This window comes from Salmo trutta, chromosome 26, assembly GCF_901001165.1.
Source record: "Salmo trutta chromosome 26, fSalTru1.1, whole genome shotgun sequence".
In the NCBI taxonomy this organism is placed as follows: domain Eukaryota; kingdom Metazoa; phylum Chordata; class Actinopteri; order Salmoniformes; family Salmonidae; genus Salmo; species Salmo trutta.
In genome coordinates, this window is record NC_042982.1 from 14770328 (window position 1) to 14785579 (window position 15252).

General features: G+C 42.2%; 1 protein-coding gene across 3 annotated transcripts in view; it reads left to right on the forward strand.

The window, feature by feature from the left end:
• The first annotated feature begins 6094 nt into the window (after positions 1–6094).
• Positions 6095–15252, forward strand: part of LOC115163219 (A-kinase anchor protein SPHKAP-like) — a 63546-nt gene continuing 54388 nt past the window's right edge. For all 3 annotated transcript variants that reach the window (XM_029714915.1, XM_029714916.1, XM_029714917.1), the window contains exon 1: positions 6095–6330. In XM_029714915.1, the coding sequence (XP_029570775.1) occupies positions 6296–6330 (35 nt within the window). In that variant the 5' untranslated portion in view covers positions 6095–6295. The remainder of the gene's footprint in view (positions 6331–15252) is intronic.

The window sequence follows — 15252 nt, forward strand, 5'->3', positions numbered from 1 at the left end:
ATCCGATGAGATATTTCTGTATTTCAATAAATTTGCAAAAATGTTTAAATGTTTTCACTTTGTCATTATGGGCTATTGTGTGTAGATGGGTGAGAGAAAAAAATATTTAATCCATTTTGAGTTCAGGCTGGAACACAACAAAATGTGGAATAAGGGGTATGAATACTTTCTGAAGATAGATACTGTATGTCCGCATCAGTGTGCATACAGTGGTGTCTAAGATTAAGTAGACTTAAAGTTTCCTCCTTCGTTTCTATGGCATCTTAGGAGGATTAAAGGGGACAGGCGATAATCAGTGCCGAACAGAGAGAGAAAGAGAGTGAGAGAGAGTCAGAGAGACAGATATAGGAATAGAGAGAGTGAGGGAGAGAGAGAGTTGTGGTTCTTCTCCTCTGCTAACTCCTCCACTCTTCAGGAAAATGAATCTAAAAAAACGCAGAGTCACAAATGAGCGCCGTAGCCTAGTGTTCTGTTGTACTAGTCCTGACTTGGCTTGACTCTGGGCTCTGACTGAGCTTGGCCACAGCCTTGGCCTCAGCAAGAACAGCCACCAGCCGAAAGCACAAGCTGTCACCAGCCACTACCGTAATGAAACCTCCTTCCTTTACCATTCCCTAAACCAGCTACCAGCTACCAAGACCCCAACCCCCCACCCCTCTGACACCCACTGTACTGTACATACTGTACCTCTCATTCACCTTACTACTATTTACCCACCAACACTCCACAGCTCCTAATGTAGCTCCACCATTTACAGTATCACCCCCTACCACCTACTGTATACCCACCGCCAACACTCCCCACCTTCCAACCTCCTGTCCCACTGCCTCCCCAGACAGGCCATTGGATGAATGTCAAATATTGACCTGAGCTTGTGAAATCAAGTTGATCCTCCCACTCATCCCAAATCCACTGTGTAAACCTTTATGTACAATAGTGACAACAGTGTCAGCAGAGGCCCCTCACCCAGACCCTCATTAACCTCTCCATAGGATTCTAATAATAATAATTATTATCTCTGTTAATCACATCCTCTGCTCATTTTTCTACGTAAACAGGTGACTAGATGCAGAGGACCAATCATGTGAATGTGCAGGTGTAACTGCAGAGAGAGGGGAGCGTGATTAGACTGATTAATGATGTCATTAGCCATAATTGCGGCCACATCAATGAGCTCCCATGTGCCGTTTATGTAATGCTGATATTCACTGTTCCCTGCCACCGTGCATACATTTGGGAGTGCATGATAGGTGTGAAATCGATAGAAAGGCCATAAAATGCTAAAGTCCATCTTTCGGTGAAGCTCTGATTTCATGCGTCATTGAACTCTGCGTAGAATAGTTTCTCTCCTCCATTTGCATATTTCTCAGAGAAAGGTGACAGTCATTGGAATGTCAGTAATATCCATAACGGTCTTGTCTGTCAGTGTAATCTTCCATCCAGGGTGCGTACACACACACACACACACACACACACTCCATTGTGAAACTCTTATTGATAAAGTCTTCTTCTTGTCCTTTGATGAGGGGATAAAAGCCAGATCAGATCAACTGGAGAGATGTGATGGAAATAATAGTTAACCTAATACACTCCGGTTAGTCCAAGCAGTCGCAAATCCTTTTTTAACAAGCACGGCCACACACATACACACAAATATGCACACAAGCACTCATGTACACACACAAATACGAGTGTAAACACACACACACATACGCAGACAGACACACACACTTTTACAATTGTCTATTTACTGCTGTTTTCCCATCCTTCAATTACTCTCTTTTTCCACAAACAACCATCTTCTGCCTACAAAACAATAACCAAATCCAACCATGTGTAACCATCTACATATTATGATGTTCCATCGCTTCTAACTGAGGAAAGCTAAATATCATATAAAGACCCAGTACAGTCAAAAACATGATTTACCTGGGTTTTATATATATTTCCACACTATGAGGCTGGAATAATACTGTGAAGTTGTGAATAGTAGAATGATGTCAATTTAGTGTAAGAGCTGTTTGAAAAGACCACCTGAAATTCCAGCTTGTTTTGTTGGGATGGAGTTTTGGCCAGACAGGCAGTAAATTAGTTAGTAGACAAATAAGAGAGTTCCACACCTCTCTGCCAACAACAGCTAGTTTTCACTCAGACCAAACCCAAACAGTCCTAGCTAAATTCTTGCTTGAGAAATTGCTCTTTGCTAACAAGCTATTTTTGTTTATTTTTGACCATTTTAATTGAAAACAATCACACTAAGTTACTTGTTACCCAGTAATGATTTGATATTGAGATAAAAAAATCTCTGCATTGGATCTTTTAAATGTATAGCATTACTGTAGATGCCATTGCCATGAGCAACCACTCACCACCCAGTAAGAGATTTTTCTTAGCTGTGGGTGACGTAACCTCCCCTTTACAGTAGCATGTGTTGTGTGTGTGTCCTCTGGTCCCAGGGGTGAAGGGTCAAACCCCCAGTACTCCTAATGTCCCATAAATATTTCTGTCTGTGTCACAGCCACTCAGACTCATTTTGAAACCACTGTAGTCTGTCTCTCCTTTCATTATTCTCTCTCTTACCCTGCCTTTAGCATCTTTCTCTCTCTAGATATATACATGTCTGCCTGCCTCTTCTCTCTCTGCATCTTCCCTCCCTCTTTCTCTCGCTCTACCTCTCTCTCTCCTTTTTGCATGTACACATTTTTCCAACCGCTACTCCAGTCGTGCGTTCCTGTTATGTACCCAGCCAGGTTTTAAAATAGCTCATCTGTGACAGGGCTTTGACAGTGAGAGCACTCTCTGGCTGATTTGTTCTGATTTCCACACTGAAATACTGGCTCACTCTGATGTGATTCTGTGTTGATGATGGTGATGAGATGATTTGAGTGGTTGTTTTAATCTTTGCTGTTCCTTCTATATATTTTTTAAAAGAAAAGACCTGATGGAATTGTTCCCTTTAAATGGCTTTGGGATTAGGAGACACTGAGAGAAACGGAGGGAGGGAGGGGATGGGAATGGAATGGAGAGAGAGAGGGAGAAAGAGGGAGAAGGATAGCGATAGACAGGGGAAAATATGGAGAGAAAGAGAGAAGAGAGAGAGTAAAGACAAGGTAAAAAGACATGGTGTCCTGTCTACTCTGAGACAGACCATCAGTACACTCTTAGAAAAGAAAGTGCTATCTAGAACTTAAAAGGGTTCTTCGGCTGTCCCCATATGTAATTTTGAGTTCCATGTAGAACCCTTTCTACAGAGGGTTCTACATGGAACCCAAAAGTGTTCTACCTGGAACCAAAAAAGGGTTCTACCTGGAACCAAAAAGAGTTCTTATACGGGGAAAGCCAAAGAACCCTTTTGGAATGCTTTTTTCTAAGAGTGTAGTGTCAGTTGTGTTGGGTATGTATGAGTGGCCAGTGGGAAAACTTGTGGCCTGGGGAATTCTAAAAGGCCTATGTGAACAGCTCAATGTTCACACACACCCTGTCTGTCTGACTGATTGTCAGCCTGTGGGTGACCACTGTCACTCACAGTCTAACACACAGATGAACATACACACACACACTCACAGCTGTCACTCACAACACACGTAGAATGATTTGAATGCGAGGGACAGCGCTAACTGCTAGCCATTGCAGTCTAACGATCTGACCACTCTGCAATTCTGTCTGTCTGTGAAGAGGACAACACGTCTGGTCTGACTGACAGACACCCACAGCTAATGGCAGAGGGGAAACAAAGCCTGTGAACAACAGGAAGTAGCTGTATTTGAATACAAACAACTATATGTACGAACAGGTTAGGCCTGTGTCATGAATACTAACACCTGTCTGACTGAGAGAAAGGTGTTTGAGAGATGTGTTTGTTTGGAGGGAAACATGACTGGAGAGAGCAGTAGGGATTGTGATAGAGAGGCAGTTGTCATAGGGACTGATGGGGCATTTATAGCCCTAAATCACAAATAATTATTTGGCATGGTGGAAGCGGTGTAGCAGTGTTTCACAGTGTGCATGTGTGTGTGCTTGCGTGCGTGCTTATGTGCGTGCCTGACTGTGTGTGTGTGTGTGTTCGGTCACACTGGTGCAGGTGAAAGAGAACGGAGACTGAGGGCTACATTAACTTGTAGAATACAATAACGTCTCTGTCTACTGCAGTTTGGACCACTTGTCTTAGGTAATAAAGGGGAAGGAAAATTACTATTCCTGCAGAGTAGATGGGATGGGAGTGTGTGTGGGTTGAGGTGTGTGCTTGAGTGGAAGGCGAGACGAGGTGACTAGGAAGCCTTTTGTGTGTGTGTGTGTGTGTGTGTGTGTGAGAGAGACTTCCAGTATGATTTACCCAGAGGGGAGCAGCAAGGTCACTTCACACTGCTTGTCCTCTATGCAGCCTGGGGACTAGGGAGATTGCCCCTCAGGCTACAGTACAGTTGAACATATGACTTTGACGGTGATGAATTTGGGGACTCACAATTAATCTTACTAGATTTACCTTGGTTTGACTGTGGCTTAGATTTATGACTGTGGTGACACTGTGATGAGGTAACTGTAGCAGCCTATGTAGAACATCCATTTACAAAACAATATAATTGATGTCACAACTTACAAGTCTATTTTTATGTGGAGAATGTGACACATATACAGTACACCCACTACTCCAACACATATACAACAACACAAGCTACATCCTGTCAGGACCCTGGGCCCTCCTCTCTACATGACATTCAACCCTCCAACACTCTCACACGCAAACATATACACACACCTCCCTCTGCAGACTAATGGTCCTATTACCCTGAAAGGTCGGTTAAATCTCCTAGTACAAGGAGGGGGGGGGGTGTAGTGTATTACAGTGGCCATCGGGTAAAGAGAGCAACATTCCATATCACTCTGGCTGCTCCGCCTGCGCATTTGGAGTGACTGAGGCACCAATTGGTATTCATGAAGAATCCTTAAGATGTTGTTTTCTCAGAATTCCCCCACTGATCATTTGAGCACGGTAATGTGTGTGTGTGTGATGGGGGTAAAAATAGGGCAGAGGCTTTTTTTTATACATCTAAACAGCTGTAAAATTGCAGTCATTGTGACAAATAGACACCATAGCTCCACAGGGCAATTATTGTCTTTATAAAGTGAATGATATAAGAACAGTAGGGAAAGACAGGAGGGAAGGTTCGCTTGTTATTAGGATTCATACATGTATGAATAATCAAGTTGCTACGTGACCACAAAAGCCTTAGGCCGCGTTCCTCAGTTAAGGCCGAGGCGACGCAACAACCAATGGTGGCTTGCCACATCATCGACCGTGCCATCGACTGACAAATTGCTATAACAGCTGATACTTAAAATACCTATCCAGGCGTTGTAAGATCTTTCAGGCGTCAGCAACATCTAAGCTATGGAAGGCAGCCTTAGCTTCATCTGCTATCTACATTGAGTGAGATCAAGCAGTGAGATATTGACTGACATGGATAGGCTACTCTGATATTCTAGGCTTCTCTGAGCTCTGTCACAGAGCAGTTTCCATCAGAGCTATTAAAGTAGATGTGTCCTGTTGCCTTGGCGTCAGGTCTAGATCAAGCCCTGTTGTGATATAGGGCATATCCTGGTCAACAAAACACATAGATTTTCTGTCTGACCTTGTGCTGCCTGCTGTGGTTCAGAAGCTGACAACTATACTGACACCAGTGGATTCATTAAACCGTCCTTTGTTCAACCTTTTTTTAAAGAGGAAAATACCCTTGAGGTTAAACACCTCTTTTGAGAGTGTGACCTTGTCTTAACAATGTTGCATGTGAAATAAAATTAGAACTGTAAAGCAATCTAATATTGTTAGTTTCTGGTAAGTAATGAGCAAAACATAGTTCAGCCTCCTACCAATAGCCTAATAAAATACAGAGGCTTTATTTTGTGCCCATGATGAAAATGTAGAGAAGGGTTATCTATCTATCTACAGCAGCTCTTTTCCTTTTGTTAAGGGGAATCTATTGTCTGTGTATGTTTGTGTGCCTGCGTGTTTTATTTATTTATTTATATATATATATATATATATATATATATCCGCTCCTCTTCAAGCGGACTTTCATTTTGCTGCTGGCTGCGCGCTGTTAATGACGGTAGTATACACACTCGCCCTATGAAGTCACGGTAGCGTCACGGTAGCGCTGGAATTTCTCCTCTCCTCCGTCTGGGGATGTGCATCTGGACAGGACCGTGTCCTCGCGACAGCGACGCGCCGCATTCCTCCGCTCCACTCCTACAGAGGACATAAAACCCCAGGCTCCGGTAGCTTATCTTGGACGGGATGGCCGGTGCTAAGTGCCTTCTGAAGACGCCGAGGTATGTGTACGGATCGTGTTAATTAATACCGCGACTGTTGCGAGAGTTTAAACCAATTGCAGATTAGCCTTCAATGAAATGGTCCCGTATTGACTGTAAATAAATGTTAGCCTATCTAACCTTTTTTTTCGTTGCAATGCAATTGGTTGCTTATGTGTAAATTACAATACTGCAATAATGTAGCCTAAATACGGCAACAATGTTTTGAATTGTATTTTTTTTTGTACGGTAGCCTGTATCAGCACAGCCTGCACAGAGCAGTAGCCGAAACAAGTGCTGTTCTCCAGCTCTTGAGCTGTCGACTCAGAGGACATTAGGAAAAATATACAACTGAAACAGGAAAACATAAAATCGATAATCTAGCCAATACATGGAATTTAATTTTGCCAAAGATTATGCATTTCATCTGTCTACGTATTTTAAGTATCAATGGATTTTAATAGTCTAGACTACTACATTTGTGTTATGATTATTTGAATGATGAAAAAATTGTTTAAACACTGTCTTGCAGCTAAACAAAAATGCCCACTTTGCGTGCCACGCATTTGGAGACATAGTGAACCAAGATGGTTAGGCTTCAATGGGCAATACAGAGTAGCCTAAAGACAAACAAATGTCAATCAATGCATTAGCCTAATACTTCATGCATTAATTTGATCGGTTTGCCAGGGGCAGACTGGGACAAGAATTCAGCCTTGGCATTTTATCCACACCAGCCCACATCACTGAGCATGCAGCCAACTCACCCCCCTTCTCTGGTGTCGCTCTGCTTCTTCTTGTTCTCTGTCTGTCGGTCTGTCTGTCAGCTTAAGCCACAATGCCTATAGGCTTACATTATAAAAGCCAAGCTAACGACTTAGGCAATGTTGTAAATTAGTGCCTGTCATATGCAGTGGTGATTTTAGCATGTAAATCTTGGTGGGGCAAAAAAATATTTTGGGATGCATGCCGGCAAAGCCACTACACAACACTAAACAATACATTAATTGCACTGTACCACTGTTACACCTGGCTATCAGCGGAGCCTTGTCTGTCAGCGAAACAGTTCATTCAGCCTCATTTACTACCTTTAAAAAAACAGAGCTGATATGGCTGACTTGCTTAAGCAAATGTGGTTTCTACTGACAATTGAGATGTACAAACTATGGCATAAGGGGATGACAAGTGGATAAGAGGCAATCCGTAATTTTGATTAAGACAATAATGAGCGAGCTAGGACGGACTAGTCAATATAACTATTTGTTCAGCACTTTTGAAATGTACAGTGACAGAATTCAGAACATGGGCCGTTCTTAGTGTTCTCCCTGTACACCAAGTCAGAACCGTAGGATAAATAAAGGGGGCATGTAAGCAGACAATGAAAGCTCTTACAATAATCGATGATTACATTTCTCAAAAACAGGTTATAGGCCACATGTGCACCACCAAGTCAGAACAGTTGGTGAAATAAAGAGGTGAAAATAGACCAAATTATTAGGGTGAGGCACATGGGCTACTAACAGCTTACTACACAAAATACACTTAGTATTACTTTCTTAGCTACAGTATACATATCACAATTTATGCAGCAGCATACAAGACATGTTTGGACTCACCTTGTTGTGCTGTGCTCACTTGAACAGGAAGGTGGTGCAGCGTTCCTTCGTGGGCAAATTTTGTCATCAAAGTCTGGCATTCTCTGGATTTATGGTGCTTTCAGGACAACTGGAAACTCGAGAAAAAAAAGGTTGAATCATGATGACGTCAGTGATCTTCAGGTCGTAGCTCTAGAAAGAGACCCGAGTTCCCGATTTACATTCTGAACATATTTTCCCAGACAGAGTTTGTTTTTCCAGAGTTTCCAGTTGTCTTGAACTCACTAAAGTCAGATTCTGCAGTTCCGAGTTAAGTTGTTTTGCGCGCAGCACAAGTCATTCTTCATTGACAGCATGGCCAATGTTAAATGTTTATAATTTTAAGCTTGGAAAAGAGACCCTTAAATCTTAGACTTGGGACCCCCACAGCCACTCCACTGAATAGCAGGCTAATGATTGCTTTGCAATGCTTGCAGTTAGCCACTGATTCCTTCCAAACCACTCATTGTTGAATTTACTATTTCCAACTTGTTGTGTAATGTTTGTCCAATGGTGATGAGCACCGATATATTTTATCTATAATTTCTCTTCATTATTTATCTTCATATGACAAGGATTAAAAATTATTTGCCAGTAGGTTGTCGTCTTGATTCATGATGATGACTGCTAGCTAAGATAGAAAGTATGATGTTGACATGATCAGTCCAATCAAAGCTACTGTAGATATAACGTGATTTGACGTCATTTTATCTGTGGACAATGACCTTGAGCCTTCTTGGATGGGCACTTCTAATGGAACTCTATGGCAGCACCCAAGGGGCTAGAATTTTAGAGATCTAACCTTAGACTTGGTGATGACGTAGTGTCCCCATGAGTGACAGAACGGTGCAACGCTACGCATTTTCTGCTGGCTTGCCCCACCACCACAGAAAGCACTGAGCTAGGCTGAAACACCTGCATTTTGGAGCTGCCTTACTCAAGAAAACAAAAGAGACCATGTTTGTTTGCTGCTTTATTAATTCATTGATACATTTTTTTTTTCATTGTTTGCAAACTGATATGTGACAGATATTAATGCTAAAATAACATGCAAATCAGGCAAGCCCCGCCCAAAACTAATATATATATATATATATTTAGTAAAAAATGCTGGGCTCAAAACAGGTGGCCCTAACCTGAATGACGGATCGCCACTGTGTTCCCCTGAATCATATGTGTTCCCCTGAATCAACACCTACCCTAATTGTTAATTACTTTTACAGTGCTCCAGACTAACGTCATTCATTGTCAGGGATCGGCCCCTTCAATTTTCACCTAAAATGACATACCCAAATCTAACTGCCTGTAGCTCGGGCCCTGAAGCAAGGATATGCATATTCTTGTTACCATTTGAAAGGAAACACTTTGAAGTTTGTGGAAATGTGAAAGGAATGTAGGACAATAGATCCGGTAAAAGATTACCGGATCTAACACAAAAGATAATACAAAGAAAATAAACTAAAACATTTTTGTACCTTCATCTTTGAAATGCAAGAGAAAGGCCATAATGTATTATTCCACCCCAGGTGCAATTAAGATTTTGGCCACTAGCTGGCAGCAGTGTATGTGCAAAGTTTCAGACTGATTCAATGAACCATTGCATTTCTGTTCAACATGTTGTATCAAGACTGTCCAAATATGCCTAATTTGTTTATTAATAACTTTGTTCAAAACTGTGCACTCTCCTCAAACAATAGCATGGTATTCTTTCACTGTAATAGCTACTGTACATTGGACAGTGCAGTTAGATGAACAATAATTTAAGCTTTCTGACCATATCAGATATGTCTATGTCCTGGGAAATGTTCTTGTTGCTTACAACCTCATGCTAATCAGATTAGCCTATGTTAGCTCAACCGTCCCGCAGGGGACGCACCAATCCTGAAGAAGTAAGAAAATAAAATAGGTAGCACATAGACCTATAGGCCGATGCCCTCACAATGGCCGGTGCGCATTTAGTGCGCACCCCACTAAATATCTCAAAGCCATATCAGATATCTTGGTTGTAAAATAGTTGCTATTGAGCTGAATATTGAGAGTTAAGAAGTAAAACATTTAAAAATACCTACAGAAAGCTTAGTCTTCTCTCTTCGACAGTGATAAGGGGACAAAGCTTCCAAAGCTGTTTTTCCCACAATTGCATTTTTAAATGTTTTATGATCAGAACATTTTCTCTTGAGCGCATTGGTGCACATGGGGGGGAAGAGGAAAGTGGCTCGCTCATCACAGCAACAGGCCCCAGCGAGGGCACGGGGCAGAGCAGACACTCATTACAGGAATCATGAAGATAATGCACATTACTGTTGGCAGGATTATGGAGTAACAGATTAACTATAATCCATTACGTGACCAGCAAAAATATTGTAATCAGATTACAGATACTTTAGAAAAACGAGACAATTACGTTCAAATTCAGAAAGGATGTTTGCTGAAGAAAATCTTCTCTGTTCTCAATGACATTCAAATCAGCATTGAAAAAAGCGCAAGTTTAAGTTGTTCCACCTGAGCGAGTGTTACGAATCCCTTTGGCCCTGCAGTCTAGGGGGGGTGGAAACGAGACCCGTAACATATCTCATACAAGTCATAATAGTGAAAAGGAACAGTGAGAACTAATAACCACAGACAACTTAAATTTACCGTCAAACACTAATGGTTTATTGTTTAAACACACGGTAATGGGGGGGGGCTGAGCTGGACCCAAGGAAAGAAACAAATATCCAAAAACACCTCTAAGCTAGACTTGCCTGCTACAATACAGCTAGCTACCTAAACAATAAAACACAGCGGTGGTCTGCCCAGTTCAAACTAGTGTACATAGACAAAGTATTCCTACGGGTAATGTATGCCCATGGGTGACTTGGCTTGGTACCCCCTTTTCCCACCATCAAACAAACAAACACCTTAACTACACATACTCACATAATACTGGACAAATGTGACATGTAGGAGTAAAAACCCAAAGAGAGAGAGATTGAGACACAGAGAGATTGAGCTACAGAGAAAACAACTGACTGGGTTTTTAAACCAAGGGAAAGGGGATGTGAATGAGTAAGAGAAAAGAAGCAGGTGTGTCTTCAGATTAGCGACTGATTGGTGACTGATTGGTGACTGATTGGTGACTGATTGGTGACTGATTGGTGACTGATTGGTGACTGATTGGCGGCACCTGTGAATAGGTCAGGAGGAAAGAAAATACACACACAGGATACCTGTATCCGTAACAGCGAGTCTGACCACAAGTCAGAGACCACTATGATGACACACATTGATTTACCCTGCAATAGATGTCGTTCAATTGGTAACATACATTTTTGTCTTCTTCTAATCCCTCTTAAGGGGAGAGTAATCTAAAAGTAACTGAAAATAATCAGATTACGTTACTGAGTTTGGGTAATCCAAAAGTTACATTACTGATTACAATTCTGGACAAGTAACTAGTAACGGTAACGGATTACATTTAGAATGTAACCTACCCTACCCTGACTGTTGGACCAAATCATGGTTTTAGCCGCCAAACAAATAGGATGTTTTCAGTAAGGTGACAATGTAGAATGTGCTCTTTCTAATAGGTACGCTTTCTGTTTTTTATCATCCATGATCTTGGCTGTCTAACTGATGACAGAGTCGGAGCAGATCTCTTTGCTAATAATGCGATTGACTTTGAATGTGAGTTTGTGTGACCTCATCTCAGCCTATCAGGAAAAAAAGCCTTTGGAAAGTATTCAGTCAGACTCCTTGACTTTTTCCACCTTTTGTTACATTACAGCCTTATTTTACACACAATACCCCAAAATGACAAAGCGAAAACAGGTTTTTAGAGATTTTTGCAAATGTATACTCTATTTACAGAATTATTCGACTGTTTGCTATGAGGCTCAAAATTGAGCTCAGGTGCATCCTGTTTCCATTGATCATCCTTGAGATCTTTCGACAACTTGATTGGAGTCCACCTGTGGTACATTCAATTGATTGTACATGATTTGGAAAGGCACACACCTGTGTGTATAAGGTCCCACGGTTGACAGTGCATGTCAGAGCAAAAACCTAGCCATGAGGTTGAAGGAATTGTCCGTAGAGCTCCGAGACAGAATTCTGTCGAGGCACAGATCTGGGGAAGGGTACCAAACCATTTCTGCAGCATTGAAGGTCCCTAAGAACACAGTGGCCTCCATTCTTAAATGTAAGAAGTTTGGAACCACCAAGAATTTTCCAAGAGCTGGCCACCCGGCCTAACTGAGTAGTCGGGTGTGAAGGGCCTTGGTCAGGGAGGTGACCAAGAACCCAATGGTCACTCTGACAGAGCTCTAGAGTTCCTCTGTGGAGATGGGAGAACCTTCCAGAAGGACAACCATCTCGGCAGTAATCCACCAATTAGGGGTTTATGGTAGAGTGGTGAGACGGTAGCCAGTCATCAGTAAAAGGCACATGACAGCCCGCTTGGAGTTTGCCAAAAGGCACCTAAAGAATCTCAAACCAAGATTGAACTCTGTCCTGAATTAAACTTTATTTTGTATTTTTAACTAGGCAAGTCAGTTAAAAACAAATTCTTTGGCTGGCCTACACCAGCCAAACCCAGACGACACTGGGCCAATTGTGCGCTTCCCTATGGGACTCCCAATCACAACCAGTTGTGATACAGCCTGGATTTGAACCAGGGTGTCTGTAGTGATGCTTCAAGCACTGAGATGCAGTGCCTTAGACCGCTGCGCCACTCAGGAGCCCCTGAATGCCAAGCGTCACGTCTGGAGGAAACCTGGCACCATCCCTACGATGAAGCATGGTGGTGGCAGCATCATGCTGTAGGGATGTTTTCAGCGGCAGCGACTGGGAGACTAATCAGGATTGAGGCAAAGATGAACGGAGCAAAGTACAGAGAGATCCTTGATGAAAACACGCTTCAGAGCACTCAGGACCTCAGACTGGGGCGAAGGTTCCCCTTCCAACAGGACAACGACAGACAAGACAACGCAGGAGTGGCTTCGGGACAAGTCTCTGAATGTCCTTGAGTGGCCAAACCAGAGACCGGATTTACATCTCTGTAGAGACACACCCCATCCAACCTGACAGAGCTTGAGAAGATCTGCAGAGAAGAATGCTTGTAGTGTTATACCCAAGACGACTCGAGGCTATAATCAATGCCAAATGTACTTCAACAAAGTACTGAGTAAAGGGTCTGAATACTTATGTAAATGTGATATTTCAGGTTTTTATTTTTAACACATTTGCAAAAATGTCTAAAAACCTGGTTTTGCTTTGTCATTATGTTGTATTGTGTGTAGATGAGGGAAAAAAACTATTTTATCCATTTTAGAAAAAGACTAACGTAACAAAATGTGGAAATGGTCAAGGGGTCTGAATACTTTCTGAAGGCACTTTACTAGAACTTTATATTACAGTGTAAAGTAGTATGTCTGTACCATTTTCCATCTCTGCTGTGGACTCAGCGTTGTGTATTAGGTCCTGAAGCTCGGTTGTTGGTGTGAGTCGATGGCTCTGCTGGATGGCCTTCTGTTTGAAGACAGTAGGTCACTTGGGTCTCCCAAGTTGTGCAGCAGTCTAAGGCACTGCATCTCAGTGCTAGAGGCGTCACTACAGACTCTGGTTCAATTCCAGGCTGAATCACAACCGGCTGGGATTGGGAGTCCCATAGGGAAGTGCACAATTGGCCCAGCGCTGTCTGAGTTAGGGTTTGAAAATAAGAATTTGTGCTTAATTGATTTGCCTAGTTACATAAATAAATTCAGGAATTTGCGTCACCAAACATCAGTCCAAAATCTTGCTCAATCTACAGACAAGACACACAAAGACAATAAAATCTCAGCTACCAGATTTCTAAAACATGGTCCTGTCACCTTTTAAGGGTAATAGCTCTGGCAATGACCACTCTGAGACATGGTCATGCTTTGGAAAAAACAACGCATCAACATGTCATTCCTACGTTCTCACACATGCATGCTATAAAGAGTCCATTTCATTCAAACCATACCTGGTATGTCCAGAAACTGTGGAACACGGAGTATGTCAGAGGAGTTCTATGAGTCATGGACGATTTTTTGACAGTAGGTTGAGGTCAGCTTCATTTTTTTTTTACGGTTGCTTCATCAGATGTGTGTTTCATCAGCGCGATGGCCTTTCGACACTGCCCTTCTTCCCTCAACCAGTCTTTGTCCGTGAAGGGGTCTCTGTCAGCAGCTGGTCCCCCTCCAACCAAACACACAACACTGGTATAAACAGTCCAACCAAACCCCATGACACAGAATTGTGAGAAAAACCCATAAAAAACAAGTCTCACTCCCTTCTGAACACACATTCACATGCTTACACCCTGGCATGCCTGCACCCGAGCGAGCACAAACCATACAAATAAAAGACTGAAGCTAATTTGTCACTGGTGCATGTTAGAATCTGGAAGAAATGTTTAACAGTTGCAGGGACTGTGTAATGTGTAATGCTCCTCAGTCACCTTCACATACACAAAGCCTAATAAATGTAATCTTCAATTACAAGTGACCGAGGAGGAGCATGTAAAGAACATCAGTGCTATGTTAGACAGCTTTACAACTTGAAACTTTATGCTGTGTTTATCATTTGAACGTTTAGTGATGTTGCAGTGACAGTTTCACTATCGGCAGAATGTGCCTTCAAAACAGCAAAACCATTTAAAAAAACGGTCTTACATCACTTCCCCTTGGCCCTATAACCATATCAATGTGTGCAGATCCATAAGGTGAAAGCTCCACGACTACACTGCTTACATCTATCCACACCCTTCAACTCTGCAAACATATAAGGGTTAGGGCTATTTGTAAGTCGCTCTGGATAAGAGCGTCTGCTAAATGACTTAAATGTAAATGTAAATGTAAGGGGAAGTGGTAGGGAGTGAATTGGTACCCAGATTTATTTTGAACTCACAGAGTCAGTCTTGCTTTTGGGATCGGCTAGGTACGGGAACAAGGAAACTATTCCTCTTGCATATGCCTCCTTCACGTCGCGGGGGACTTGTTCTGAACCCCTCCAAAAATAAAAAGTTCTAGATTGGCAATAATACATGAATGCAAAACATTGATCTTAATGCGTAAAATAAATGGATGGTTTACCCATGATCCTCTGTCATATTTGCAACCAATATCTTGATCATATCACGCTTGCTGCAGTCAGCCAAGCTTTTTGTCCGAGCATACTCATTCATGATCCTTTCCCCTCCAGTTTTGCTCTGGAAAATGTCCTCAATCATCTAACAAAAAGCACAGCATACACAGACCCTAGTACATCAGGGTTCTTTATCAAAATATGTTTTATTGATTCCTCA